Here is a 25,750-nt window from a genome sequence, read left to right as displayed (position 1 = left end):
AAGGCTTCATGTAAAACTAATGTGTTCTGTAATAAATGTTAGCATATGCATCCGTGTATATTTGAAACCAGTATTTATCAGTGTCAACCGTGGTCAGCTTGGACCAGGCTATAGAACCTGTTGGTAGTATTGCAGAAAGCTGGAGTTCTGCCAGCAAAAGCAGGGTTGAACTGGTTCCTGCATGTGCCTGGTTTCACGTCTCATAAGACCGTAAAAACCTGCCAGGCCCTGGCTTTCAAAGATGGTTTAGTCATGCATGTGCAGCCCATCTGTTGGGCACATAAGGGATTTCCTCCTCGGCTAAGCCCAGCAGCCTCAAGCATGGCCGCTGTTTCTCCCTTCCCCCACCTTTCTCGAATTCTTTCTCTCCTGCCAGGAGTGCACAGGCTCTGCAAACCAGGTGCTTCTTATGCCACTCTAGGGAAATCCTTGCACAGACACTGATGGGAGGCAAAATTATAGTCTGCTGCTCCTGCCTAAGCTTACTTTTAGCATAGCTTGGTTCAGTGATCTAAACAAAACTGCAGGGATTGAGTTTGCTAATAAAAATTATTTGCACTAGTACAGTTCTAACCAAACTTTAACGTAGGCCTCAGTGATCTTCAACTCTTCTGTGTAATAAAGCTGTGTGTATTACCTGGATGAGCCTTAGCATGAGCTTCATGCTCTCTCAGTCTTCCTCTTCCTCCCTCTCCCTCTCTGACTCTCTCTTTGCATGAGCTTCAGCAGCATACAATTTGACCTCAACGGTTGTAGCCGTTGAGCAGCGGTAACAGTGGGAAGTCTCCTTCGAAAACTTCTTTCTTTCCCCTTCCTCTTACCTTTGCGCACTGTACACATCCTCCAAGTTTGACCTCCTGGGCTTCCCTTCCAGTGTTTTGCAGCAAGATTTAAAATAATGATGATGATGATCATCATCGTCATCCTCTTGGCAGTTAATACCAGGTTTTGAATTAGGGGAGGTACAATTTCAAGTCACAAAATTTCATACACGGATCATTGGGGTACAAGATCTCCTACCAGCTGTTAACATGACCTGCTGTTTTGGCAAACGCGTGGTCTGGCAGCAGATTTTTATTTACATAGATACTTTTGACACATCCAAACTCCAAAAAGATCAAAATGAAGAAAGAGTGGGTCTTTCTAATCGGTTGTTTATGGTTTACAATACATTCTGTGAACTTAAGAACCACATATGCAGTTATTAATTATCTTTTCCCTTCCGGCAGATTTATGAGAAGTATCAAGATTTGTATACTGTGGAACCAAATAATGCACGGCAGCTGGTGGAAATTGCAGCCAGGGATATTGAGAAACTTCTCAGCAACAGATCCAAAGCCCTGGTGGTGAGTTGAAATGGGCTCTGCTCATTTTATTTTTTTCCATTACTTGTTTATGTTTCATACTTTATTTTCTTCAGTATGCTTTCTTTACCTTGGATACTGTGTCCATGTAATATGTTCCTAAAAGGTGAGATATCATAGTTTCATTGTGAACCTTAATTCTAATTACTAGTTTATTTTTTAGAGGATTCTGTTACATAAGAACAGTATATTTAATTGGTCCAGACATCTCTTTATACATATGTAAGCTGTGATGCATAATAATAATGTTTAAATCTATTAGACAACATAAAAGCCACACATATTGCCAACACTCATAAAACCGCCTTTGTAGTATTCTCCTTTCTGATCACCCTCCCTCCTTGCCAGAGGTGGCCAGTGTACAAATATCTGATGACTCATTTCTTTTCTTTTTAAAAATAGATGTGCCTCACATAGATGTGTTGGGAAACAAGATGATTATTGGTTTGCTTGTTTTCCAGCTTTATTAAAACCACGTTGTGCTGTGTGTTGTCATTACCAACTTGCTGTCTTCCCTCAACATTATGTTTGTATGACTTATCTGGGTGTGTGCATGTAGCTTTCATTCACTCTTATTCACATTTAAATAGTATGAGCATATATCTCAGTTTGTTCATTTATTCTCTGTCGGTAAATTATTATTTGAATCATCTCCAGATGAGTGCTACTATGAATAGTGCTACTCAATTTTCTTGAACAAGTCTCCTGGTTCATACATGCAGGGATATCTGTAGGGTGTTATATACATGATAGTAAAATTGGTAGAGTGTAGAGTACTCATAAAGTCACTTTTACAAAAGTATGAAAATTGTTTTCCAAAATAGTTGTATCAATTTAGACATCTACTAGCTATATACAAATCTCCTTTGATCCATATTCTGGACAATAAAAGGTGATATCACATGTCTTTTTATTAAAAACAAAACAAAACAAAAACAAAAACAACTTTTTAAATGGTGATGTCACACCTCTTTTTATCAAAAAAACCTTTTTTTTGAGTTTTATTTATTTATTTTGAGAGAGAGAGAAAATGGGGGAGCAGCAGAGAGAGAGGGTGAGAAAGGGAATCCAAAACAAGCTCCACGCCTTCAGCATAGAGTCCGATGTTGGGCTTGAACTCATGAAACCCTGAGATCATTATCTGACTGAAACCAAAAGTCGGATGCTCAACCAACTGAACCATGCAGGTGCCCCAGATTGCTTAATTATAGACAATCAAATGGGTGTAAAAGGTACCTCTGGTTCTTATTAATGAGGCAGGCATTTTGTTTTATATTCATTCACCAGTTTTGTTTCTTCAGTGAAATATCTGTTCAGATCTTTTGTGTATTTTAATTCTTTAAATTAATTTGTAGGTTATATATTCTTGATAGTGACTCATTTAAGTTATATATAATACAAATATCTTTTTTTTAAGGAATTTTTTTTAATGTTTGTTTATTTTTGAGAGAGAGATTGAGACAGAGTGTGAGTTGGGGAAGAGCAGAGAGAGAGAGAGAGTGGCACAGAATCCAAAGTAGGCTCCAGGTTCTGAGCTGTCAGCACAGCACAGAGACCAACATGGGATTCAAACTCATGAGCTGTGAGATCATGACCTGAACCGAAGTCGGACACACTTAACCGACTGAGCCACTCAGCCTTCCGAAATATCTTTTTCTGACTTGCTTGGGACTTGTCTTTTCATTGTCCTTATGGTATATCTTGATAAAATAAGTTCTTAATTTTAGTGTAGTCAAAGTCATCTTTTTAACAAGTTATTCGTATTTTAGGGCATATATTTTAAGAAATCCTTCCCTATGCTGAGATTATAAACATTTGTTCTATATCCCATTCTAAAAAGTTCTTTCAGATTTATTTATTCCACCTACCAACTAATGTCAGTATATAATGTTCACTTGCCCTTGAAATTAACTGTTTTTTCTAACCAATTTTCTCAAGGCCATTTATTAGTTTGCATAACCCTAATGAGCTCCAGTCATCAAGCTAGATACCTGGTAAGCCAGTCCCTCACCATATTCTTTCTTCTTCATTAGGATCTGGAGTATTCTGGAAGCTTCCCATTTAATCGAAGTTTTAGATTCATCTTGTTATTATCCAAGAAAATCTTTAGTGGGATTTTGATTGCATTGACTCAGACCAAATTGGGAAGATAGATATCATTATGATATTTTGTCTTTTTATTTATAAATATGCTATTGTTTCCATTGAGCATGTTCTTATTCCATTCAATAGAGTTTTAAAATTTCTTTGTGAAGTTCCTATACGTCTTCTGTTAGATATAATGCTCGAGCTTATGTTTAGTTTCTCTTAGACTATAAATCACAGCAGTGTTACAAGTATTTGTCCCAGGACAATTCTGAATTTCCTGTTTACTTATCACTAACAATCAAGATCTTTAGTTTATTTTATATGTATGTTGGCACTCAGAAATTTTGCCTGTTTTTTTGGCACTTTTAAATCTTTGTTTCTTAAAATACCCAAGATACTGTTGTAATATAACAGGAGAGCTCTTTGGAATATTTGAAATGCCATATTGCCCGAAGTTGAAACATTTAATTTTTTAAGAAATAAATCAGTGAGTTATCCATGGTAAAATAAGCTTTCATTACTGGAAGATTAAAAGTGTTATTATCTTCCATTTGGGGTATGTGGATACCATTTTTAAGCATCATTTATACATGTAAATGTGTTTTCAATAAAAGTTTATTTAATAAAAATAAGATAGGTACTTTTTACTTGTGATTAATATTTACTCTCTGACAGCTGAAAATGATTCTAATTATCTTGATTTTTATCAGCTTACATTTTTCGTCCAAATGTAAGAAGCAGATAATCTGGATATCAAAGTCTCATGAAAAAAGGTCAGAGAATGAAATAGGATGTATCTTGCCTTAATTGGATTAAAATGGAGCCTATTGTGACTTTCTTTTTCTCATTCAGAATTGAAGTTCTAGACACCTGGTACATTATTTGAGTCCTGTGGGGATCAGTGACTATCCCAGGTGCGTGAATGGCAGAATCTAGAAATCACAATGGCTAATTAAATGTGGAATTAGTTCGATTTTATGCCAGAGAGAAAGAGTCATGTTTGTTTTCAAACTAAATTCTTTATTTAACTGTTTTGATTCCACAAAAACAGAAAACACATTATATCAAAGGGAAATGTTTTGCGACCAACTGAAAAACAGGTGCTACATTGTACTGGAAGTGAATGCAAGATGGCTTTATTAATTCTATTTTTGTGGTAGGCTTATAGTCAGGGAGACTTTTTGACTAAAAGAGCTTTCTTTAATTTATCTGGGTGGGTTGCCAATATAATTCCACATCTAAATACACTGGAAAAATAATGAATATACAAATTGGAAGGAGATGATAAAATTTAATACCAGTTAGACCTCATGAGTGCTTACTGGTGGCATTAATTCTTTCTCATAATAATACTTAGCTCTAGACATCATTATTAGTCTCATTTTTTCAATGAGAAAACAGGGTCTTTGAGAAATCCTCTAATTTGCTCAAGGAAATTTATCTAATAACTTACGTATGCCAGTGCCTCTTAAATTTTAATGAGCATTTACTTCACCTGTGACTCTTGTTAAAATGTACCTGTTTATTCAGGAGACCTGGCTGGAGATGCTACATTTCTAATGAGCTCTTAGGTGGTGCTAATGTTTCTGGTACAAGAACTATTCTTTGAGTTAGCTAGAATGTGAGAACATTCAAATTCATGTGTGTCTGACTTCAAGATCTGCATTCTTACCTAACACATAAGTATATCCTTTGTCCTGAAAAAAGTGTATAATCATAAAGCGGAAGAAATGAAGGCTAGGGAGTATGCTATAAATTACTGTTCATTCAGATTGACTAGGAATTGGATATTTAGTTGGTAGAATATTCTGGAAGGCTATGAATTTTTTTTAGTGACTTCTAGATCAATTAGCCATCTCCAGAAATTGACTCAACGAAGTAAAATAATACCGTATTGAAAAAAAAATTTCTTGGGGCGCCTGGGTGGCTCAGTTGGTTGGGCGTCTGACTTCGGCTCAGGTTATGATCTCGCGGCCCGTGAGTTCGAGCCCCGCATCGGGCTCTGGGCTGACAGCTCAGAGCCTGGAGCCTGTTTCGGATTCTGTGTCTCCCTCTCTCTCTGACCCTCCCCTGCTCATGCTCTGTCTCTCTCTGTCTCAAAAATCAATAAATGTTGAAAAAAAATTTTTTTTAAAAAGAGAAAAAAATTTCTTTTTTATTTGAATGTGAAAAGATTTTAAACTTTTATTCTTCTTCCGTATCAAGATTAGCAACATAAGGTGTCTTTGAGATTATGTTATAAATGTAAAATCTATGAAAAAAAAGTAAATTGAACTGTTTTTTTTCCTCACATATCTACTAAAGAAATTTCCTAACAGCTTATAGTTGATAATTTGGCATTTATTTTAAAGGAAATCGCAGCTGGAGTCCATCTTTCCTCCCTCCTTCCCTCCCTCCCTCCCTCCCTCCCTCCCTCCCTCCCTTCCTTCCTTCCTTCCTTCCTTTCTTTCTTTATTTATTTTAGTGAAATGATTAATTTTTAGTATCTGTGATAAAGTTTATTGTGCATACATGTACACAGATTTTATGTTTTTTTAACTTAGTTTCTAAATTCTGTTACAAACTGTTGATTTAAAACTGAATTACAACATATTTTATTCCTTTTTGTTTTTCTCACATTTGTTTATGTAAAACTCTGCACTACTTCTACCAGTATTTTCTTTTTCTCAGTTTCAGCATTGATTTTGACTTTTTAGTCACACTCATTTTAAGCTGTGGTCATTTTATCTGTTCCACCAACCAACCTTAGAGCTGAAAGAGAAACCAATATAAAAATTTTTAGTTGCTTTGGCCCTAAAACTATCTTTCTTATAGCAAAACAGACTTTTCCACTTAAAGAGTTGTTGGTTTTGGTTTGGTTTTATCTTAGTGACTGTAGAGAAACATGCATCTGATGATTGATATTCATGAGGCTCTTATAGAAATCCTATGAAGTAGGCATGTTCAACATCTACAATAAGTATTTTATAAATGAGGAAACTCAGACATGACCAGCGTTCTTGTTCAAGGCTTGTATAGATAAAATGAGGTGGTGGTGGAATTCAGTTTGAGGATACCTGACTACAGTTGGGTTTTTTTTTCCCCCCTCTCTAAACCCACACTGGTTATTTAAACCATTTTATTCCTAAGATTATCTACTACATGACTTTTTCTGACATTTGTTACATCTCTGTCTCAGAAAATGGCTGTGTGATGATTATCCTGCTAACATTATTGGATTATTCTTAAACAGTCTCCAATCAAAGAATGTTTACAAGTAACGCCCACCCCTCTCCACTCCCCCCCCCCCCAAAAACAAACCCAAACCACGCTGAATCATTTAACATTGTTATCAACATTTATTTTGGCCTAATCTAGGCCGAAAAATCTGCAACTGTACATGAATAGCCCATGGGAGAAAGCTCTTCAGCAAAATGATCCAACCTCCAGTGGTGCCTTCTGAAACATAGAGGTGAATGAAGTCAGTGGTTTCATGGTTCACCATCCTGCCCAGGCCAAGGACATCTGCTGAACCAATGAAGGTTTCCAGACATTTTGCTCAAAGCAAATAGGATTAAGGTTATAATAATTGAATTTCTGTAGTGACACTTTTCCAATTAGGGCATATCTTGTCTCCCTCTGGTGTCCTGGTAACTTTAATTAAAGCTACTTCCAATTTATTATAAAACTTTGAATACTGTAATATGCCCAGCTCTTCTTTCAACCTTGATACTGACTTTAAGATTAGATAATGAAAAGAACAAAATCACAAATGTTTTCAATGACTATTAAAGTAGGGTCTTTTTTTCTGGAAGGATGAGATCCTGGTTGTTTGATCAAATTTTTTTCATTTCTTTGAACTCACACTTCTGTCTCTTTCATGTTTCTCAGCAATGCCTCTAGGGTTTGCTGAAAATGCTGATTCCTGGCCTTTACCTTAAGAGAGTTTAACTTGGAAATACAGGAAGAAATATCAGAAAAATTGGTCCAAATTGATGGTAAAGAGATTCAGGAAGAAATGTGAAAATCTTCAGAGACTTGAAGAATAAAAAGTGTGTTGTATTTGGGTATTAGGAGTTATTAGTTTGTTTTTGTCATGACAGATTCATTAGAATGTATTGGAACGGAATAAAGACAACAGTTTTAAAAAGAGATTATGAAGTGAGAAATTGACAAGAAATTTGCATTTTCATGAAGTTTGGTAGGACAATGAAAGAGAAACATGGAGTACTATTAAAGACTTTGTGTTGCTTTTCTGTTTGTTTTTGAGAATGGAGGACGTAAAAACATGTTTATAGACAGAAGGGAAGGAATCTATGACATTTCAAAATAGGAAAAAAATGTGAATGTTGAAGGTTGATTCCAGAAAAGCAGGCACAGAGAAGATCAGAGTCATGCAATTTATCTTTGAAAAGATACTGGTATTTTTCACTTGAGACCAAAACGATATTAAATATGAATAGAGACTTTGCAAATAGAGAAAATCTGAAAGTCATACTGGATGACTACGTCTGTTGGTAAAGTAGAAGTTAATGTTTTATGCAAAGAATGAAGGGGCTGTGGAAGTCTTGAGGACCATACTAAAGATTTGGGGCATCAGAGTAAGAAAAAGTGAAAGGATTCTGCTGTGGGTAAGTTAAATGGCTGATAAATAAAACCAAGGGCTTTCCTAACATTGAGAAAGAACAGAAGGTATAAAATACCTTTGTATTCTAAAAATGAGGTCCTGGGGCGCCTGGGTGGCGCAGTCGGTTAAGCGTCCGACTTCAGCCAGGTCACGATCTCGCGGTCCGTGAGTTCGAGCCCCGCGTCAGGCTCTGGGCTGATGGCTCGGAGCCTGGAGCCTGTTTCCGATTCTGTGTCTCCCTCTCTCTCTGCCCCTCCCCCGTTCATGCTCTGTCTCTCTCTGTCCCAAAAATAAAAAAAAAAAAAAAAAAAAAAAAAAAAAAAAGTTGAAAAAAAAAATAAAAATGAGGTCCTAAGCTACATATGAATTTGAAAGAGCTCTCTGAAAGTGTGTGTGTGTGTGTGTGTGTGTGTGTGTGTGTGTGTGTGTGTGTGTGTTGACCATTAGTTCAAAATCTATCTTAAGGTTATAAATTTATCCAGATTGAGGAGAACAAGAGAACTAACTTTGGAAACATACACAATGTGCTGTTTCTGTGTTCCCAGCAGAAAAGTGTGCTTACTCTTCTCTTTAGTGTTAGTATAAATGTCTTTGAGAGGATTACTCAGATTGCTTATATACATCCCTTTGAATCTGAGTGGTAAAGGGACCTGGGAGTCTACTATTTGTCTTGCACAGTTGAGATGACTTGTATTTATTTGGATTTGATACATACTTCTGGATGCTAATAATGAAGCGCTGAGGCTCAGCACACCAGCTTGGTGGCTAAGCAATGAAAGGTGTCTTCATTAGGCACAAGCTTACACACACACGTTAAAGCAGAGGTGGGCATTATACGACAGAGCTGGTCTGTGACTCGATCCAATAGGGCTTCCTGCCAAGGCCAAAGCCAGTTTAACAGGAAAATGGTCGATGTAGGTTGAGGGATAGGGGTGTAAATGGCAGACAGAAGCGTGGCATTGCAGTTGTATGAACTGCGTTGCTGCAGACAATGCAGAAAGCACCCTAAGAGGGGAACAAGTCTGTGTTGAACATTTACAACTCCCAGAGAGGACCGACGCATAATTATAGTCAAGAAAGGGCCTTCCTTTGTTAGCTTCTCCTAGTGCTGTTGCTAAAATTAACACCTGTGAGCTGGTAAGCAGGGCGGGGGAGGAGTCCAGATGGAATCAGGAGGAATAGCTCAGAGAGTGGAAATAGAAATCTCCCACATTCCTTAACCTGAAAGTTTTTTTCATCCTGAACTAGTACCAAGCTGGTAACGGGATTACAAATTCATTTCATTTCATAATTAATTAATGACTTTATTTATAAATGGTCCCTTTTATTTTATTCTTAAATTTTATTTATTTAAATTCAAGTTAGTTAATATACAGTGCATTGTTGGTTTCAGAAGTAGAACCCAGTGATTCATCACTTCCGTATAACTCCTAGTGCTCATCCCAACAAGTACCCCCCTTTAAAAAAAAAAAAAAGTTTATTTGCTTATTTCAGTAGAGACAGAGTGAGCAGGGGAGGGGCAGAGTGAGAGAGATCCCAAGCAACCTCCACACTGTCAGTACACGGTCTGATGTGGGGCTTGAACTCATGAACCACGAGATCATGACTTGAGCTGAAACCAAGAGTGGGATGCTTAACCAACTGAGCCACCCAGGTGCCCCTCAACAAATCCCTCCTTATTGGTCATCACTCCTTTAGCCCATCTCCCCACCCACCTCCCCTCCAGCAACCCTCAGTTCTCTGTCTTTAAGAGGCTCTTATGGTTTGCCTCCCTCTCTGCTTTTATCTTATTTTTTTCTTCCCTTCCCTTATGTTCATCTGTTGTGTTTTTTAAATTCCATATGAGTGAAACCATATGATATTTGTCTTTCTCTGACTTATTTCACTTCGCATAATAATTCACTCGTTCCAGTCATGTTGTTGCCAGTGGCAAGATTTCATTGTTTTTGATCCCTGAGTAGCATACCACTATATGTATACATATATATACACACATATATGTATGTATATATACACACATGTGTGTGTGTATATATATACACACATGTGTGTGTGTGCATATATACACACACATACATAGACACACAAATACATTTTAACTTAAGCTTAGACTTTTAATTATTAACCTAGATAGCTGAGATTGTTTTTAGGTATCAAAGTCGTATATACAATGCTGAATGGAAAAGTTATGGAGTCTGTAAGGCTTAAAATTATGTTCAAACATGATTAATAGACAAGCCAACTAATGGGAGATTTAAACAGATTGCAGGTTTATTTTCTCTCATGTAAAAAGAAATCGGTATGTAGGTAGCTCAAGAGATTCCAGAAGTCCCATTCTGTTATTTCTGTGTCCATCTCATTTGGTAATCCCTGGTTGCAAGAGGGAATAAGAAATGTACCCTTAATGAAAATGTGTATACAGCCAGCTGGGATCTACATCAAGACCTTTTCAAGATTCAGTGTGTGTTTTAGGGAAAAATGTCTAGAGAACATTAATATTATTTTTTTATTTTTTCCATTTTATTTTAACGAGAGAGAGCGCATGAGCTAGGGACAGTGGCAGAGGGTGTGTGTGAGAGAGAGAGAGCGAGAGAGAGAGAGAATGAATCTTAAGCAAGCTCTACACTCAGTGTGGAGCCTGATGCGGGGCTCCATCCCATAATCCTGGGATCATGACCTGAACCAAAATCAAGAGTTGGATGCTCAACTGATGGAGCCAGATGTCCCAAGAAAATTCATTTTAAAGAAGAAGAGAAAAGAGAACAAAACATGGCTTTCATTTATGTATGTATGTTTGTATGTATGTATGTAGAGTCCTCCTCCTTCAATATAATGATGACATGCACAGTCAAATCAGCTTTCTCTAACAAGGCTTGGCACAATATGAGTGGTAGTAGATGAAACAAATGTCAAATCCATCTTCGGCTGAGGATTGGCAGAAGATATTCTATAAACATCAAGGTTACTTAAAAAGTAGTCAACAGTAGTTGCAATATTTGAGGTTATGAACTACAATACATAGGGTCTCGTAATGGTCAAGAATTATGGCTTCAAGAGAGTAGACATTTTCATGTGGATAAAGTGTAAGTTTATAGGGAATATCAGAGAAACGAGAAATTGTGGTAAATGATGGAAATGGGAGAAGTTGAGAATTGTAGTGATAACAAGGTTGAGGCATGTGTGAGTGAGCAGGGTACTTAGATGGAAAAGTGTGAAGGTTTTTAGAGTTTTAATAGTGATGAGCACATTGATAATTAGCACTTACTGAATGTCTGCTCTGGTCCATTCCCAACACTTTGGTAGGCACTTCCCATAAATTTCCAGCATAGTTTATATTCTGCAGAATTGGTAGAATTGTCTTCATTTTATAGATGAGAAAGTGAAAGTTTAGAGAATTTAAAATTTTTGTTTTAGGGGTGCCTGGATGGTCCAGTTGGTTAAGTAGCCGACTTCAGCTCAGGTCATGATCTCACGGTTAGTGAGTTTGAGCCACGTGTCAGGCTCTTTGCTGACCTCTTGGATCCTGGAACCTGCTTTGGATTCTTTGTTTCCCTCTCTCTGCCTCTACTCTGGTTGTGTGCACATGCTCTCTCATTCTTTCTCAAAAATAAATAAAGTTAGGGGCGCCTGGGTGGTGCAGTCGGTTAAGCGTCCGACTTCAGCCAGGTCACGATCTTGTGGTCCGTGAGTTCGAGCCCCGCATCAGGCTCTGGGCTGATGGCTCGGAGCCTGGAGCCTGTTTCCGATTCTGTGTCTCCCTCTCTCTCTGCCCCTCCCCCGTTCATGCTCTGTCTCTCTCTGTCCCAAAAATAAATAAAAAACGTTGAAAAAAAAATTAAAAAAAAAAAAATAAAGTTAAAAAAATTTGTTCAATATTACACAGCTGGCAAATAATTCAAACACACTTAAGTATATTTACAAAATGCTTGGTGCTTCCTGAAGGCCTCTTATTTTAAGAACTAATACAGTAACTCATTTAACCTTCATAGTGCATCAGCTGAAACTCAGAAAAATTAGTGGTTTGGGGGTACCTGACTGGCTCAGTTAAGTATCTGAACTCTTGATTTCAGCTCAGGTCTTAATCTGAGGGTTGTGAGTTCAAGCCCTGCATTGGGCTCCATGCTAGGTGTGAAGTCTACTTAAAAAATAAGTAAGTAAGTAAGTAAATAAATAAATAAATACGTGTCTTGACCAAGTCTTAAATAGAATGAGATGGGCTTGACTTCTTGTTTTTAGTTTATATAGCTTTTAGCTCTATGCACCATATTTTTCACCTATGTGACATCTCAGTAATCTTAGCCAAAGTATATTTCTGTGTCATTTTTCCAGTCAACTTAGATCTCTCTTTAAAAGTGACATTTTACCTTTAATGGGTCTCACGATACCTTCAGATTTCACTACAGTAAAGTTAGCATCTTCATATGTATATATATATATATTTTTGCCCTATAGCATCTAACACATACCTAAAGAATAATTTATCTACTAAATAAAATACAGACATACATAACCTGCAGAATGTCTTTCCAGTTAATGTATTTTCAATAGAATGACTCTTGAATTTTGAAATCCAATTTTCACAGAGTGGATAGATTTCTCAGTAAGATATTTTTGTTACTTGGTTTCTTTTTTGCTGATGCCTATAAGGCAACTGTTTATATTTACAGCCTCCAAACTCAATATTTTTAAAATAATGTGATATCTGGGAAGAGTCTTGATTTGCATTCCAAATGCAGTTAGTAGCACATCAGAATCCTGTGTAGATGTTTTGAAGAGAAGGCCAGGAGCCAACCGAGGAGAGGTGCGTGTTTTCTGTTGGCATTGACTGGCCAAGTAGGGCTGATTGTCTGTTAACAGTCTTATTTATCTTTTCATCAGGAAGCGGTGTTTCCAGCACTTCACACCCTAAGAGTTTCTTATATTTTTCAGTGCATTTTGGCACTTGATAAGTGCATTTGTACTGTTTTACTTACGTTTTAAAAAGTTGATTGGGGGCGTGGATTGATACAAATACGTTATGTATTGTTTTTTCATTCAGCGTAATAAATGATAGACCATCAGAATTTTCACTCCAAATAACAGATTTTTCTGAAGTAGATTCCTGGCTTCAATGGGTGATGTCTGTATTTCTTGATGCCATTTTTTAACGTGCCAAATGGAAATGCCTAGCTATGCCGCCACATTTCCTCTCTCAGATTACACTCTTTAGAAGCATCCTTATGGATTTTTAAATCTAATATAATTACAATGATAGGAATTTTGGGCTAAACAGTTGGGCTGGGAAACACTAAGTGCTGTGTTTCAGACCTCTTAAATTACACTAAGAGGGAAATAGATCCATATACCTGTAACTGTGCTGGTATTCTGTACCACACTCAGTGTTTTAATTTTTATTGTACGCTGCTCTCATTAATATATTATTTAAAGGGTAGCAGTGAAGTGTTTTGAGGCAGTACCTTCTGTCGTTAAGTGCTCAGTGCTAGAGAGTATTCTCTCCCTCCCTCTTTCAACGAAGTAGTGTCTGCGCTAAGTGACTATCTAAAAAGAGACACTTTTGAAAAAGAGGTAGTTGCTGAAAACACCTTTAAGATACAGAGCAACACTAATGACATACAGTGGACCTAATGTTTTAGTGGGAAAGGTGTTCAAACAAGGAAGGTTTTGGACAACAGATAGTCTCTTTGCAGTAAAAGAATGTCTTTGAAAATGTGATTTTCATAGTCTTCATTGACTTAATTCCATAGGATCTGAAAGTAACACTTAAAGTATCAGTAAGAGGGGTGCCTGGGTGGCTCAGTTGGCTAAGTGTCCGACTTCGGCTCAGGTCGTGATCTCATGGTTCAGGAGTTCGAGCTCCACGTCGGGCTCTCTGCTGTCAACGCAGAGCCCGCTTCAGATCCTCTGCTCTTCCCCTCTCCTTCTCCCCCCCACCAAAAATAAAAACTTAAAAAAATAAGGTATCAGTTAAAAACCTTACTCTACTGACAATTTGACCAAAGTAAATATGTGCTCTAATAACATAGTGCATGAAAAAAATCAGTGTGAAAGGGAGTGTTGGATATGTTGACTACATTTAAGAAATGGGAATATGATGCAAGAAGTGACCTGCAAAGCTCATATAGGTAGAATTCTAAGACTGCAATATTTATGGGCCCAGTGCAAAATGAACATGTGAGACCCTGCTTCGAAAGTGATTAAGAATTTTAAGATGGCAGCAGCAGAGCGATAAACCAGTTGTGGGGCCTATCTGACTGCACAGGTGGCACACTCCTGAGGCTGGCCAGCCCTTGCACACAGGTAATCCATTAGTGGCGGAACTGAATTGGGACGTGGGATTCGTCCTGTGCTGTTCCCATGATGATAGTCCTCGATCTTTTCCTGGTGACTTGGGAGTTGATGAAACCTCTGACGATTGTTAAAAGATAATCTCAAAGTGAGGCAAAAAAAAAAAAAAAAAAAAAAGAAAAACATTTTTCTTTCTACTTTTGTTTTACAAAATTGCAAACGCATCCCAGCAGCAAGATAGAAACCTCTGGTTTAAATGTGTTAGTATGGTGTTTTGTGTAAAAATCAATAGAAAACAGGCTAATCTAAGGCCACCCTCTTTGATTCATAAAATCTGTAGCTGGAACTTGTAGCATGCCATCCTTTTGGAGAGAATCTGATCAAGTAGTGTTTAGGGTAAGCACTGTTTTAGCCATGTATGGGTTGAACTTCCAGGGGGTGGTTTGATTCCTAAAAGTCTTTAGCTTTGTTTTTCTTAACCCAGTGATGTTTACTTCATGTTTTTACCCATTAACCCCTTTAGTATCCTACCACAAATTATATGAAATCTAAAACCTTCTTTGGTGAATTCATTTTCTAGCTTTTACTAACTCGCAGGTAGAAGCCCATTATAAGAGGGCTATCCCAGCTTTGTGTTTTTTGATACACAGGAGTTTTCTTGTGTTGTTTTTTTTTTTTTTTTTAAATCTATTCTCCATAATCTTTTTAGAGTTGATAAAATCAAGAACTAGATTTGCAACGATGAGCTGTGTCTTCCTTAAAATTCCCTGACATGGGGCGCCTGGGTGGCGCAGTCGGTTAAGCGTCCGACTTCAGCCAGGTCACGATCTCGCGGTCCGTGAGTTCGAGCCCCGCGTCAGGCTCTGGGCTGATGGCTCGGAGCCTGGAGCCTGTTTCCGATTCTGTGTCTCCCTCTCTCTCTCTGCCCCTCCCCCGTTCATGCTCTGTCTCTCTCTGTCCCCAAAATAAATAAAAAACGTTGAAAAAAAAATTCCCTGACACAATTTACCATTAGAATGATGGATAGCCCTATTAATATAAGTAAAGTGTCATGGAACCATAAATCTTGAAGGAATTTTGGGAATTCATTTTTCTGGCCTTTTCCTTTCAGGCAGGTTAATGTCTAAACCACCAAAGTGAAGGGAGGGTATTGTTTTTTTCTCAAATATTTTTAGTGATGAAACTGCCACAATTGTAATACTCGGTTATTGCCACTTAGCTTGATTTTCAAGAAATCATTTCTCACATCCACATCTTTGTCTAATCTAAAACTATTTTGTTTTCTGTTCTCTGTGTGCATTAAATTTCAGTGGCATTCTCCTGACAAGAATGTCTCATTTTGTGTTTGTGTGTGTGTGTTGCAGGGGTTGAGGGTGGTAAGGACCATCAACTCATCATAGCTTAGTGTTCTTAGCAACTAACAATGATTCTCACTTGCTGAGGAGTTCTTATTGCCAGGCATTGTGTTCAGTTTGATATATGTCAACAAATTTAAGCTGCAGAACAACCTTATGTGGCAGATACATTATTGTGCCTGAAGATTAGAGGTATTACCAAAACAAAACCAAAATCATCTAACTCAGAGTATCAAATGGAAGTGGTTTTAAACCCAGGTATCTCTGACTCTTTATTTTTAATTTTTTTTTTTAACGTGTATTTATTTTTGAGACAGAGAGAGACAGAGCATGAACAGGGGAGGGGCAGAGAGAGGGAGACACAGAATCTGAAACAGGCTCCAGGCTCTGAGCTGTCAGCACAGAGCCCGATGCGGGGCTTGAACTCACTGACCGCGAGATCATGACCTGAGCCGAAGTCGGCCGCTTAACCGACTGAGCCACCCAGGTGCCCCATTCTCTGACTCTTTAAGACCTATGCTTTTTTTTTTTTTTTTTAATTTTTAGAAAAAGGGAGAGCACAAGTGGGGAAGGGGCAGAGGGAGAGATGGGGGGGGGGGGAGAAGAGAGATTGAGAGAGAGAGAGAGAGAGAGAGAGAGAGAGAATCTTAAGTAGGTTCCATGTCCAAAAGCACAGCCTGACATGGAGTTTGATCCCATGACCTTGGGATCATGACCTGAACTGAAATCAAGAGTCGGACACTCAACTGATTGAACCACCCAGGTACCCCAAAGCCTATAGTTTTTAATATGCTAAGCTCTGTGGCCTAAGGACCCCTGAATTCTTTTCCTTCCCTATATATATATATATAGATGTGTTTTCTATTACTTTTTCATTCTGTCCTGTATTCTGGAAGTTATCAAATATTTATTCTTGGGCATCCGAGTGACTCAGTCGGTCAAGCATCTGACTTTGGATCAGGTCATGATCTCACACTTCGTGGGAGCCCGCATCGGGCTGTGTGCTGACAGCTCAGAGTCTGGAGCCTGCTTCATATTCTGTGTCTCCCTCTCTCTCTGCCCCTCCCCCACTTGTGCTCTGTCTCTTTCTGTCTCTCAAAAGTAAATGAGCGCTAAAATTATTATTTTTTTTAATATTTATTCTCCAACTTCCTTAAAACACAAAGGCCAGGATTAAATATGCTAATTTGTAAGGGAATACTCTGAAAAATCACAGTATAACTGCAAGTTAACCATTTTTCATTTGCATGTGATCCAGTTACAGCAAGAGCTGCTCTTTATTCTCTGTGGGTTGTACGGTAGGTGATATATATGTCAGATGATTCTGATGTGTTTTAAACTTACGTTGATAACTATAAGTACATCCTTGCTGTAAATAATTTAATCAATATAAAAATAGAGACTAAGATGAAAACAAAAATTCTCTTACGAGTCCTCTAGAGAAGACTACTTTTTTCTTTTTACAGTTTGGTAATTATCCGTGAAGGCTGTGTGTGTGTGTGTGTGTGTGTGTGTGTATGCGTGTATGAGCATGCATGTTCATGTGTGTTATTTACCAATATTTCATCGAGATGTTTATGTCACTGGAGACTAATAATGCATATGATCATTTTTAATAGCTTTGTAGTATTTTATTATATTAATATATTGTTTTATATATTAAAACAGTCTCCTGTCTCCTACTGAGAAACACTGTTTTTATAATTTTGATATAGGCAATGCTATTCACAGTACATCTTTACATATGGATATTTATTTTTATTTTATTAGAATTAAGTCATATAATTGGGATGGTTGAGTCAAAAACATGGGGCACTTACATTTTTGTATTAAGGAAATAGAAATCTTTAACATTTCTATTAATTTCTTCTTTCTCTTTTTTTACATTTGTTTTTAAACAGCAGGGCTTCCGATAGAGTCAGGTGGGAGTCACCAGGTTGCCTTTGGCCATTGTTGTAAGTTAAATATGGTTCTGTAAGCAGGACTTAATTTTAAACGATAGATATAGGCTTAATTATTATAATCATGTCAAAAACTCATACTGTTCTCTACAGATTAGTGCCTTTGTTGTTGGCAACATAATCAGTACAAAATTAACAGGGTAGCTGGAGCAAACATCTGTCTTCTAGATTTATTCAAACAAATATTCAGTATAAGAGTTTCAGTTACTGATGATACATACTAGCTCACATGCTCTATCTTGTGAGCATGTTCTGAGCCACAGGCAGCGTGCCGACATGCCACACCATGTATGAGCGATCCTGCTGCCAGCAGACCTTGTATTCTAGGGCATCGGACACCACCGAGGCTCTGTTAAGAGCCAAAACCAAGTTGTGTCTCGAGGCCGAGGCATTATTTACTCCTTCTGTGACTAATTCATTCACTTAGTCCCAGGATTCATTATTTCCCAATTGTAGCTGTTCCTATAAATGTTGGTCTGTTGTTGCCTGACAATCCAATCGCTTCTGATTGTTTGTACTGTCTTTTCTCAGAAAGTCTAGGTCAGCTGACTCAAAAGTCTAATAAGAAATAATAATGACTCATTTTCTACAAGAGAGTTTACAGAGAATTTATTGCCCTGTATATTACTGCCTCTGCCATTTGTTTCTTCTGCACGACGACATAATGCAACCTCTTAAAAAGGAAGAGAATTAAATAAATCATCTAGTATGATATTTATGTGCTCAGAATACTTCTTTGTTATGTGGATGTTCAATAGCCAGTTTTGCTTGTAGTTAATCATAATGAGTTTGACTCTTGAGTTTTCATTAAATGACTTTGCCCACATCAACTTTCCCCTTTTGAATGGGCTTTTTTTTAAACTTAGGAGATCAAAATACATTAATGGATTATATAGTTTCTCATGCCTTTATTTAGTAACCAAATTTTGATTCACTAAATATATCCATTGAGAAGAAATTAATCCCTGTCATTTCTCAGTAGAGAATGATGACTTTTGTAAGTTCAAATATTACAATGTTTTAAAAATAACAAATACATTATGTAATACCTTAAATAGGATAACAGTAATAACAATAATTTATTAAGTGCTTACTGTATACTAGGACCTGGGCTAAAAACTTTATTTGCATTTGTTTATTTTATCCTTATAACATACTTGCACAATTGGTATTAATATCTCTCTTTTGTGGACATATTTTGCCCAAGTATTTCAATCCAGATCCATTTAATTCCCAAGCTTTATAGCAGCTTTTCTCTTCATTCTGTCTTGACTTACTATGTGTCATATCCTCTGCTGAGTACTTTACATGTATTATTCCATTTAATAATTTCTTCTCTTTCTCTTCCATTCTCCTCCCCCTTTCACTACTCTTGTTTTCCTACTCCTTATCTCCTCCTCCTCCTCCTTATAGAATATGTTGAGCTGAGGAAGTATAGAACTGGAAACTTTGAAGTATCTTCAGAGGTCGTGTGGTTCTACTTTCGTATTTTTCTTTCCAAATAAGATTATTATGTTTTCTTTTATATAAGATGTGCTATACAAAAGAAGTGGTAATGGTTACTTATTTTAATTTTAATGACAGTGTGTGTAGGAGAGAAGGACTGAAAGATTCTTTCAGGAATGAGGAATGGAGGGAACAAGAGCGGATCTAGCTTTACCATTCCTGTAAGGCATTTAGTACTTTCATAAAAATGTGTGGGTGTCTGCTGATGCAGAGAGAGATCACAGAATCCTAAATCAGTTTATTAAGCTCAGTGTAATTATTTGCGCATATACGTGAAAATGAGCCATTTTAGAATATCTGCAAGCCACATACTGTCCTGGGACTTCTACGCCCATGAATGAATATATTCCAGAAGTAGTTTAGGGAAACTCTGGTCTAGATATTACACCATATACCGTTATGGTAAAAGATAAAACATAATCAGAATTGTTTTTGTTTCTAAACTTGTGCTTAAATATCATGCACATAATTACTCTCGTAACCAGTGAAACCGACTTTAATATTGATAGGTAGATAGATAGATAATAAGTAAATTTTTCTAGCTCCTAAAGCATTGGTTGGTCATAAGCAGAGATGCAGAGCTCAGTGGATCACTTGCAGTTCTAAACATAAGGTCTCCTTAAAGTCACCAACTTTTACTTACAGATAGTGAGAAACTGGATGTGAGGGAGATGTGGCTCTCATGTTTGTCACCCCACTGATCACCAGGGTTGGTATGGCTGATCTGGTTGGTTAGGTGGTGTGCCCTTCCTCCCTCACCATTCCTGAAGTTGCATGTTTGGCCAAAGAAGATGACCTTCCAAGAAAGAGGAGGGTCGATCTTCAGTCAGGGGTACCTGAGTAGTTGGGGTACCCGAGCTTCAGAGACTCATCCAGAAGAGGCATTGCATATGACAGTCTGCCTTTAAAGTAAGTAGTGAGAGATAGAGAGGAAAAAAAAAAAAAAAGAGGGAGAGAGAGGGAGAAAAGCAAGGCATGGTATATAACTAAAAGACAAGACCTCTTGGGGGCACCTGGGTAGCTCAGTTGGTTAAGCATCCAAGTCTTGATTTCAGCTCAGGTCATGATCTCATGGTTAGTGGGTTCGAGCCCCGCATCCATCTCTGTACTGAGCATGGAGCCTGCTTGGGATATTCTCTCTCTCTCTCTCTCCCTCTCTCCCTCTCCCTCTCCCTCTCCCTCTCTCCCTCTCCCCCTCTCCCCCTCTCCCCCTCTCCCCCTCTCCCCCTCTCCCCCTCTCCCCCTTCCCCCTCTCCCCCTTCCCCCTCTCCCCCTCTCCCTCTCCCTCTTTCCCTCTCTCCCTCTCCCCTTCCCCTGCTTGTGCATGCACTATGAGTGCAGTGTCTCTCTCAAAATAAATAAATAAACATTAAAAAGAAAGAAAAAAAAAAAAGACAAGACCTCTTACTCTGTTAAAGAGAGAAAGAGAGGCATGATGGGGGTGGGAAAGGTCAAACCTGGAGACCAGCTGAGTTTCTTTAGTAGAATACAAAGAACTTGCAACAACTCTCTTAGAATTTTTGTGCTTCATAAAAGTTATAGATGTCTAATGTACTCACTGTTACTCTTTTGCCCTCATATTGTTTACTGGAGCTTTATATTGAGAGTGATGTTATCTTTTGGGAATTTGGAGGGGGGAATAGCTCTCTCTTTAATTTCGATGATGTCAAATGTCTGCGAGTCTTCTGGCCAGGAAAATCAGGGCTGCTTAATGTTGCTGCACTTCCATGATCAAATTTCCCTTCACCAAATGGTAGTCTAGTCCTTAGCTGACATTTCACACCCATTGCCCCATCGCTGTTGGAAGCTAAATCAGCATATTCAGAAGCAGCAATTGGCATCTAATGCCTGCCCTGGAAAAAGTTACCATGTTTTAGTTACCGCAAAGATCCTCAGCTGCTCTCCCTGAAATATTTCAGACATGCTCAGTGATTGCACACAGCATTTCTCAGCTGCATAGAAGGTGCACTGAATAAATAGTGGAAGGAGGACAGCTTAAAGACTTAAAGGCAGTTCCTGTCAAGGCAGGCCATACTTTTCCTCTCAGCCGCACACACATGGGAATTATCCCTATGATCTGCCAGTGTTTTATTGCCACATAAGTAGGCGTCCATTACAGAGGGAGCCGGCAGGGTATGCATTGGTTGTGTTTGTGTGACAATAGTAATTTCCCGCTTCTCTATTTAGTGACAGTGTTTAAAAAGGAAAATAATGTGTACATTTTAGAGAAGCAGTGAACTCCAGAAGATTCTTGATAGCTTATATAAATGCCAGATCATATGTATGGTACAGCTAATGTTTAAAAGTTGGATAATATTAGGGCGCCTGGTTGACTCAGTCGGTTAAATGTCCAACTTTGGCTCAGGTCACAATCTGGTGGTTTGTGAGTTTGAGCCCCACATCAAGCTCTCTGCTGTCAGCACAGAGCCTACTTCAGATCCTCTGTCTCCTTCTCTTTCTCTCACTCTCTCTCTCTTTCAAAAAAGAATTTATAATATTTAGCTAACACTAACCAGTGAAGGGTGGGGTCTGCCCTGTGTACCCTCAGTGACACTGGTGTGTGCTTTTCTGATTCGCTTTGTGGTGTTACCTGTTCGAGTATTGCCAAATCAGTCACTTTGGTTCTTTCTTAATATTCAGATAACAAAACTATTCCAGTATATTTAGTTCTCCTTATCATTGAGGGGGGAAAAAAAAACCTTAAGGACATATCTCCTTGTAAGGAGATGGATTTTTCTCTCTATGATAAATTGGGGTGGTGAGAGAAGAATTATAGGAAGAACCAGCAATGCTGAAGATTTTGGATATTATTTTTTTCCCAGTTTTGATCAGAGACTAAATCGTTTGACTCATGTTTATAAAGACAGTAATGAGAAGAAATAATTGGAGTTACCGAGGACCTATATACTCAAACACAAATAAACAATACTCTGTGAGAGACAAAACATGAAACTTTCTGCCTTATCAATGATTAGAATAGTATGTTATATATGCTTAAAGCAGTTATTTTACATGGTGAAGTTAAATTATTATATAAAATAATTAAGACTACCTACTTTGATATCTATTTCCTTAGTAATGCTTAGTGATTCTGATATTGTCATTTGTTAAGTAAGATACACATTAGCTCTTTGATTTTTGCAAGTATCTTTTAGTTTTCCTGTACCTGTAATTCCTATACCACAAAGCAAACAATGTGTTTTTAAAACTGCTTCCCACCTGGTGGCGTTGATATAAATTTTTTTAAGTTAATATTATCCAATATTTGTAAAGCATCATCACTGATTAACTGCAACTTAGTAAGGGGAGTCTGGCTGTCTCAGTTGGTAGAACATGTGACTCTTGATCTCGGGGTCATGAATTCAAGACCCACATCGAATGTAGTGCTTACTTAAAACAAGAAAGAAAACAACTTATTAAGAAAAAGGATGAGAGAATAAGTTACATTTTAATTAACTGATATTTGTGGACACTGGTGGATTTATATATGAAATTAGCTATGTTGTGAAATGCAGTGATTGTATTATGTCTTGTTCAGGATTTCGTTTCTAGAGTGTTAATTTCCTCACCTTCTTCATGTCTTCAAGAGAGAATGACATTTTTTTTAAATTAAACTGGTGAATTCTTAAAAATTCACTTGTCCTTGTATAATTGTCTCACTTTATTTTATTTGTTTATTTTGCGTATCTTTATCTTCCCCTCTGCAACATTTTCAACCTTTTTTAGTGGTGTTCCTTTTAATATATATTGAGTTCCTAATTTTTTAATTTAATGTACCTTTTTTTAATTCAGAGAATCCAGTCGTTTCATATGTGGCTTATTGACTAAACAACACAATTTTATTCCTTGCATGTTACTGTTTATTGTTTTTGAAAGTCGCTGCCTCTTATTCTTTTCCTGTCCCCACCCCCACTTTGCTTAAAGCGTTTTTCTTTCTGTTTTCCCCATTGGTATTTGATTCGGAGGTTCTGTTATGCTTTTTGAATCCATGCATGGCTCCTTTCCCTTCCCTTGTTTTTTCAGTGACCCAAATAAGGTGTGCTGTTTCTTCACACTGATGCTGTTTTTTCCCTACTTTGGCTATCCTCCTCTGTCTTATTGGTGCAACTATAAAAGACAGATTTTTTCTTATTGGGATTTCCCTGATAGTGTGTGTATCTCTTCAGTTTCCCTTTCAAGGGTATTTTTTAAGCATTTAAATTTTACGTTCCCACCTAGTGCATCTTTCTCTCTGGGGCTCCAGCCTTGTTTCTCAGTACATTGTGGATTTAATCTCACTGTCTTCTATTCTCCATGCTTCAGATGAGATGGCTAAGGCCAGTCTGTTTTTTTCCTTTGAGTGCAGCATGTTCACTCTGTCTCAAAACTTGTAAGAGTTTTTCTTAGAGAAGTTTAAGAATTTTACCTGGGTATAATTCTGAGGGTCATTTCTGATCCAGCCATCTTATAATTCAGTGAGCCATTCTGATCTGGTGACTCAGGTCGTTTTCCAGCTCAAGTGCACTTCTTTATAGTATATGTTTAGTTATAGTGTTTATGTTTTTAAAAAAATATTTTTGGATTTGCATGGTAAGTGTGTTGCCTAGATCTCTTCTCCATGGATGATCAGCTTTTCCTTTATTTCCATTTCTCTCTGTTTTCTTTGCTTGGAACTTCCTGCACTTGAACTTTCAGGCTACTGGTTCAGATTTCCAGAAGGATTACGCCTCTTTTAAGTCATCAGCTTAATTTTTGTTCATGGAAACTCATAACTTTTTTTTATTTTACTCCTTGTGTTTAATTTTTTTTTTCATGAGTTCATCTTTCTCCTTCATATGTTCTGTTTCACTAAAGTATATTCTCATCACTTAAAAAAAATTTTATTTACATTTATTTATTTTTGAGAGATACAGAATGAGATAGAGCATAAGCGGAAGAGGGGCAGAGAGAGGAGACACAGAATCTGAAGCAGGCTCCAGGCTCCAGGCTCCAGGCTCCAGGCTCCAGGCTCCAGGCTCCAGGCTCCAGGCTCCAGGCTCCAAGCAAGCATTTAGCACAGAGCCTGATGTGGAGCTGGAACCCACGAACCATGAGATCATGACCTGAGCCAAAGTTGGACACTTACCCGACTGAGCCACCGAAGCACCCCTGATCATTTTAAATAATCTTCTCTCTGGACTTATAATTTTTATCTTTCCTGAGTTTATGGTCTGTTGATTGAAATATACCTAATGCAAGAATCCCACAGGGGTTGAAAGGCAAAGGGTTCTTTGGGCCCATGTTGTAATAGAGCTGTTCATCAGTTCTCTTATCTAGACTCTGCCAGCACATTCTCAGCCTCTAGAGCAAGGAAAACTTCACTCAACTTATTTCTTTGTTGTATTTCTTTTCAGGTTGTTTCTATTTTAAGAATAACTTTAAAATAATTGCAAACCTATACAAAAATTGCAAGATCAGGAAGAAAATGCACTTGTGTCATATTCACTCATATTTCCTTAAGGTGCTTACACACACACACACACACACACACACACACACACCCCCCAAGTTGCACAAATGATCCATCTTGGCTTTTTGAGGTCAAAGAATGTCACAGGGGACTGCATCCACACTTGGGATAAGTGTGATGGCAACATAGATGCTAAATTTTATCTTTTCCTAAATCTTCTACTTTTCCGTTTTCATGTGAGGTGTCTGTACAGCTTCCAGTAAGTGTTTTATCCCACTGGGGAAAAGACACTGTGTACCATTTTGTTTTCCTCTTGGATCTTGTTATAGGCTGTTTTGTGTCCTTCCTGGAACTCACTTGTTAGAGACCCAGTTGGAATGTGACTGTATCTGGCGATAGGATCTTTAAAGATGTAATTAAGTTAAAAGGTGATCATTGGGGTGGGCCCTCATCCAATATGACTGTTGTCCTTATAAGAAGAGGAGGTTAAGACACAGATGAGCGCGGAAGAAGGATCATCTGAAGCTACAAGGGAATATGGCAATCTATAAGTCGAGGAGAGAGGACTCTGAAGAAACCAACCCAGCTGACGATTTGAACTCAGTCTCCTAGCATCTAGAAAGTGAACACATAAATTTCTGTTGTTTAAGCCCATGGTCTGTGGTACTTTGTTATAGCAGCCCTAGCTTAAAGCAAATCTTAATAGATCCATTTACCCAGAGATAGCTGACTTTTATATCAGAAGGTGATACACTTAAAAATCCAGACCAAGAGAGAGAAAAAGCTATTTGTCATTTTTTTCCCCCACTGAGTGTTACCTGAGATAGAGTGGTGGAATGCAGGGCACTGAAGCCATTGTTATCACTTATATTTGCTTTGAGTCTCCATATTATAATGGGTGTAATGATGGATAAGTTTATCTCTTGCATTTCTCTACCATTATTACTGCTGCTAGGGCGATTGGACATTTGAGTCAGGAGAGAAGGCCTGCTGTTTAAAATTACTGTATAAAATAGATGATTATTTCTTAACCAAAGCCGAATGAAGTGAATTAAATAAGGTTTTAATATTTTTTTAAACGAGACAGTGCCATGCAGAAGTTTGAACCAAATATTTGTCTCTGGAGCTGGAAGATTGCCAAAAGCTAGCACACCTCC

General features: G+C 37.8%; 1 protein-coding gene across 9 annotated transcripts in view; it reads left to right on the top strand.

The window, feature by feature from the left end:
• The window catches only part of CACNA2D1 (calcium voltage-gated channel auxiliary subunit alpha2delta 1), a 499,516-nt gene that overhangs the window by 105,347 nt on the left and 368,419 nt on the right, over window positions 1–25,750 (top strand). For all 9 annotated transcript variants that reach the window (XM_060632338.3, XM_078442515.2, XM_060632340.3 and 6 more), the window contains exon 3: window positions 1,230–1,346. In XM_060632338.3, coding sequence (XP_060488321.1) covers window positions 1,230–1,346 — 117 coding nt within the window. The remainder of the gene's footprint in view (window positions 1–1,229; window positions 1,347–25,750) is intronic.

This window comes from Panthera onca, chromosome A2 (assembly GCF_046562875.1).
Source record: "Panthera onca isolate mPanOnc1 chromosome A2, mPanOnc1 haplotype 2, whole genome shotgun sequence".
NCBI lineage: Eukaryota > Metazoa > Chordata > Mammalia > Carnivora > Felidae > Panthera > Panthera onca.
The sequence above is the reverse complement of the archived record's forward strand: the minus strand, read 5'-3'. Positions and strand labels throughout refer to the sequence as shown.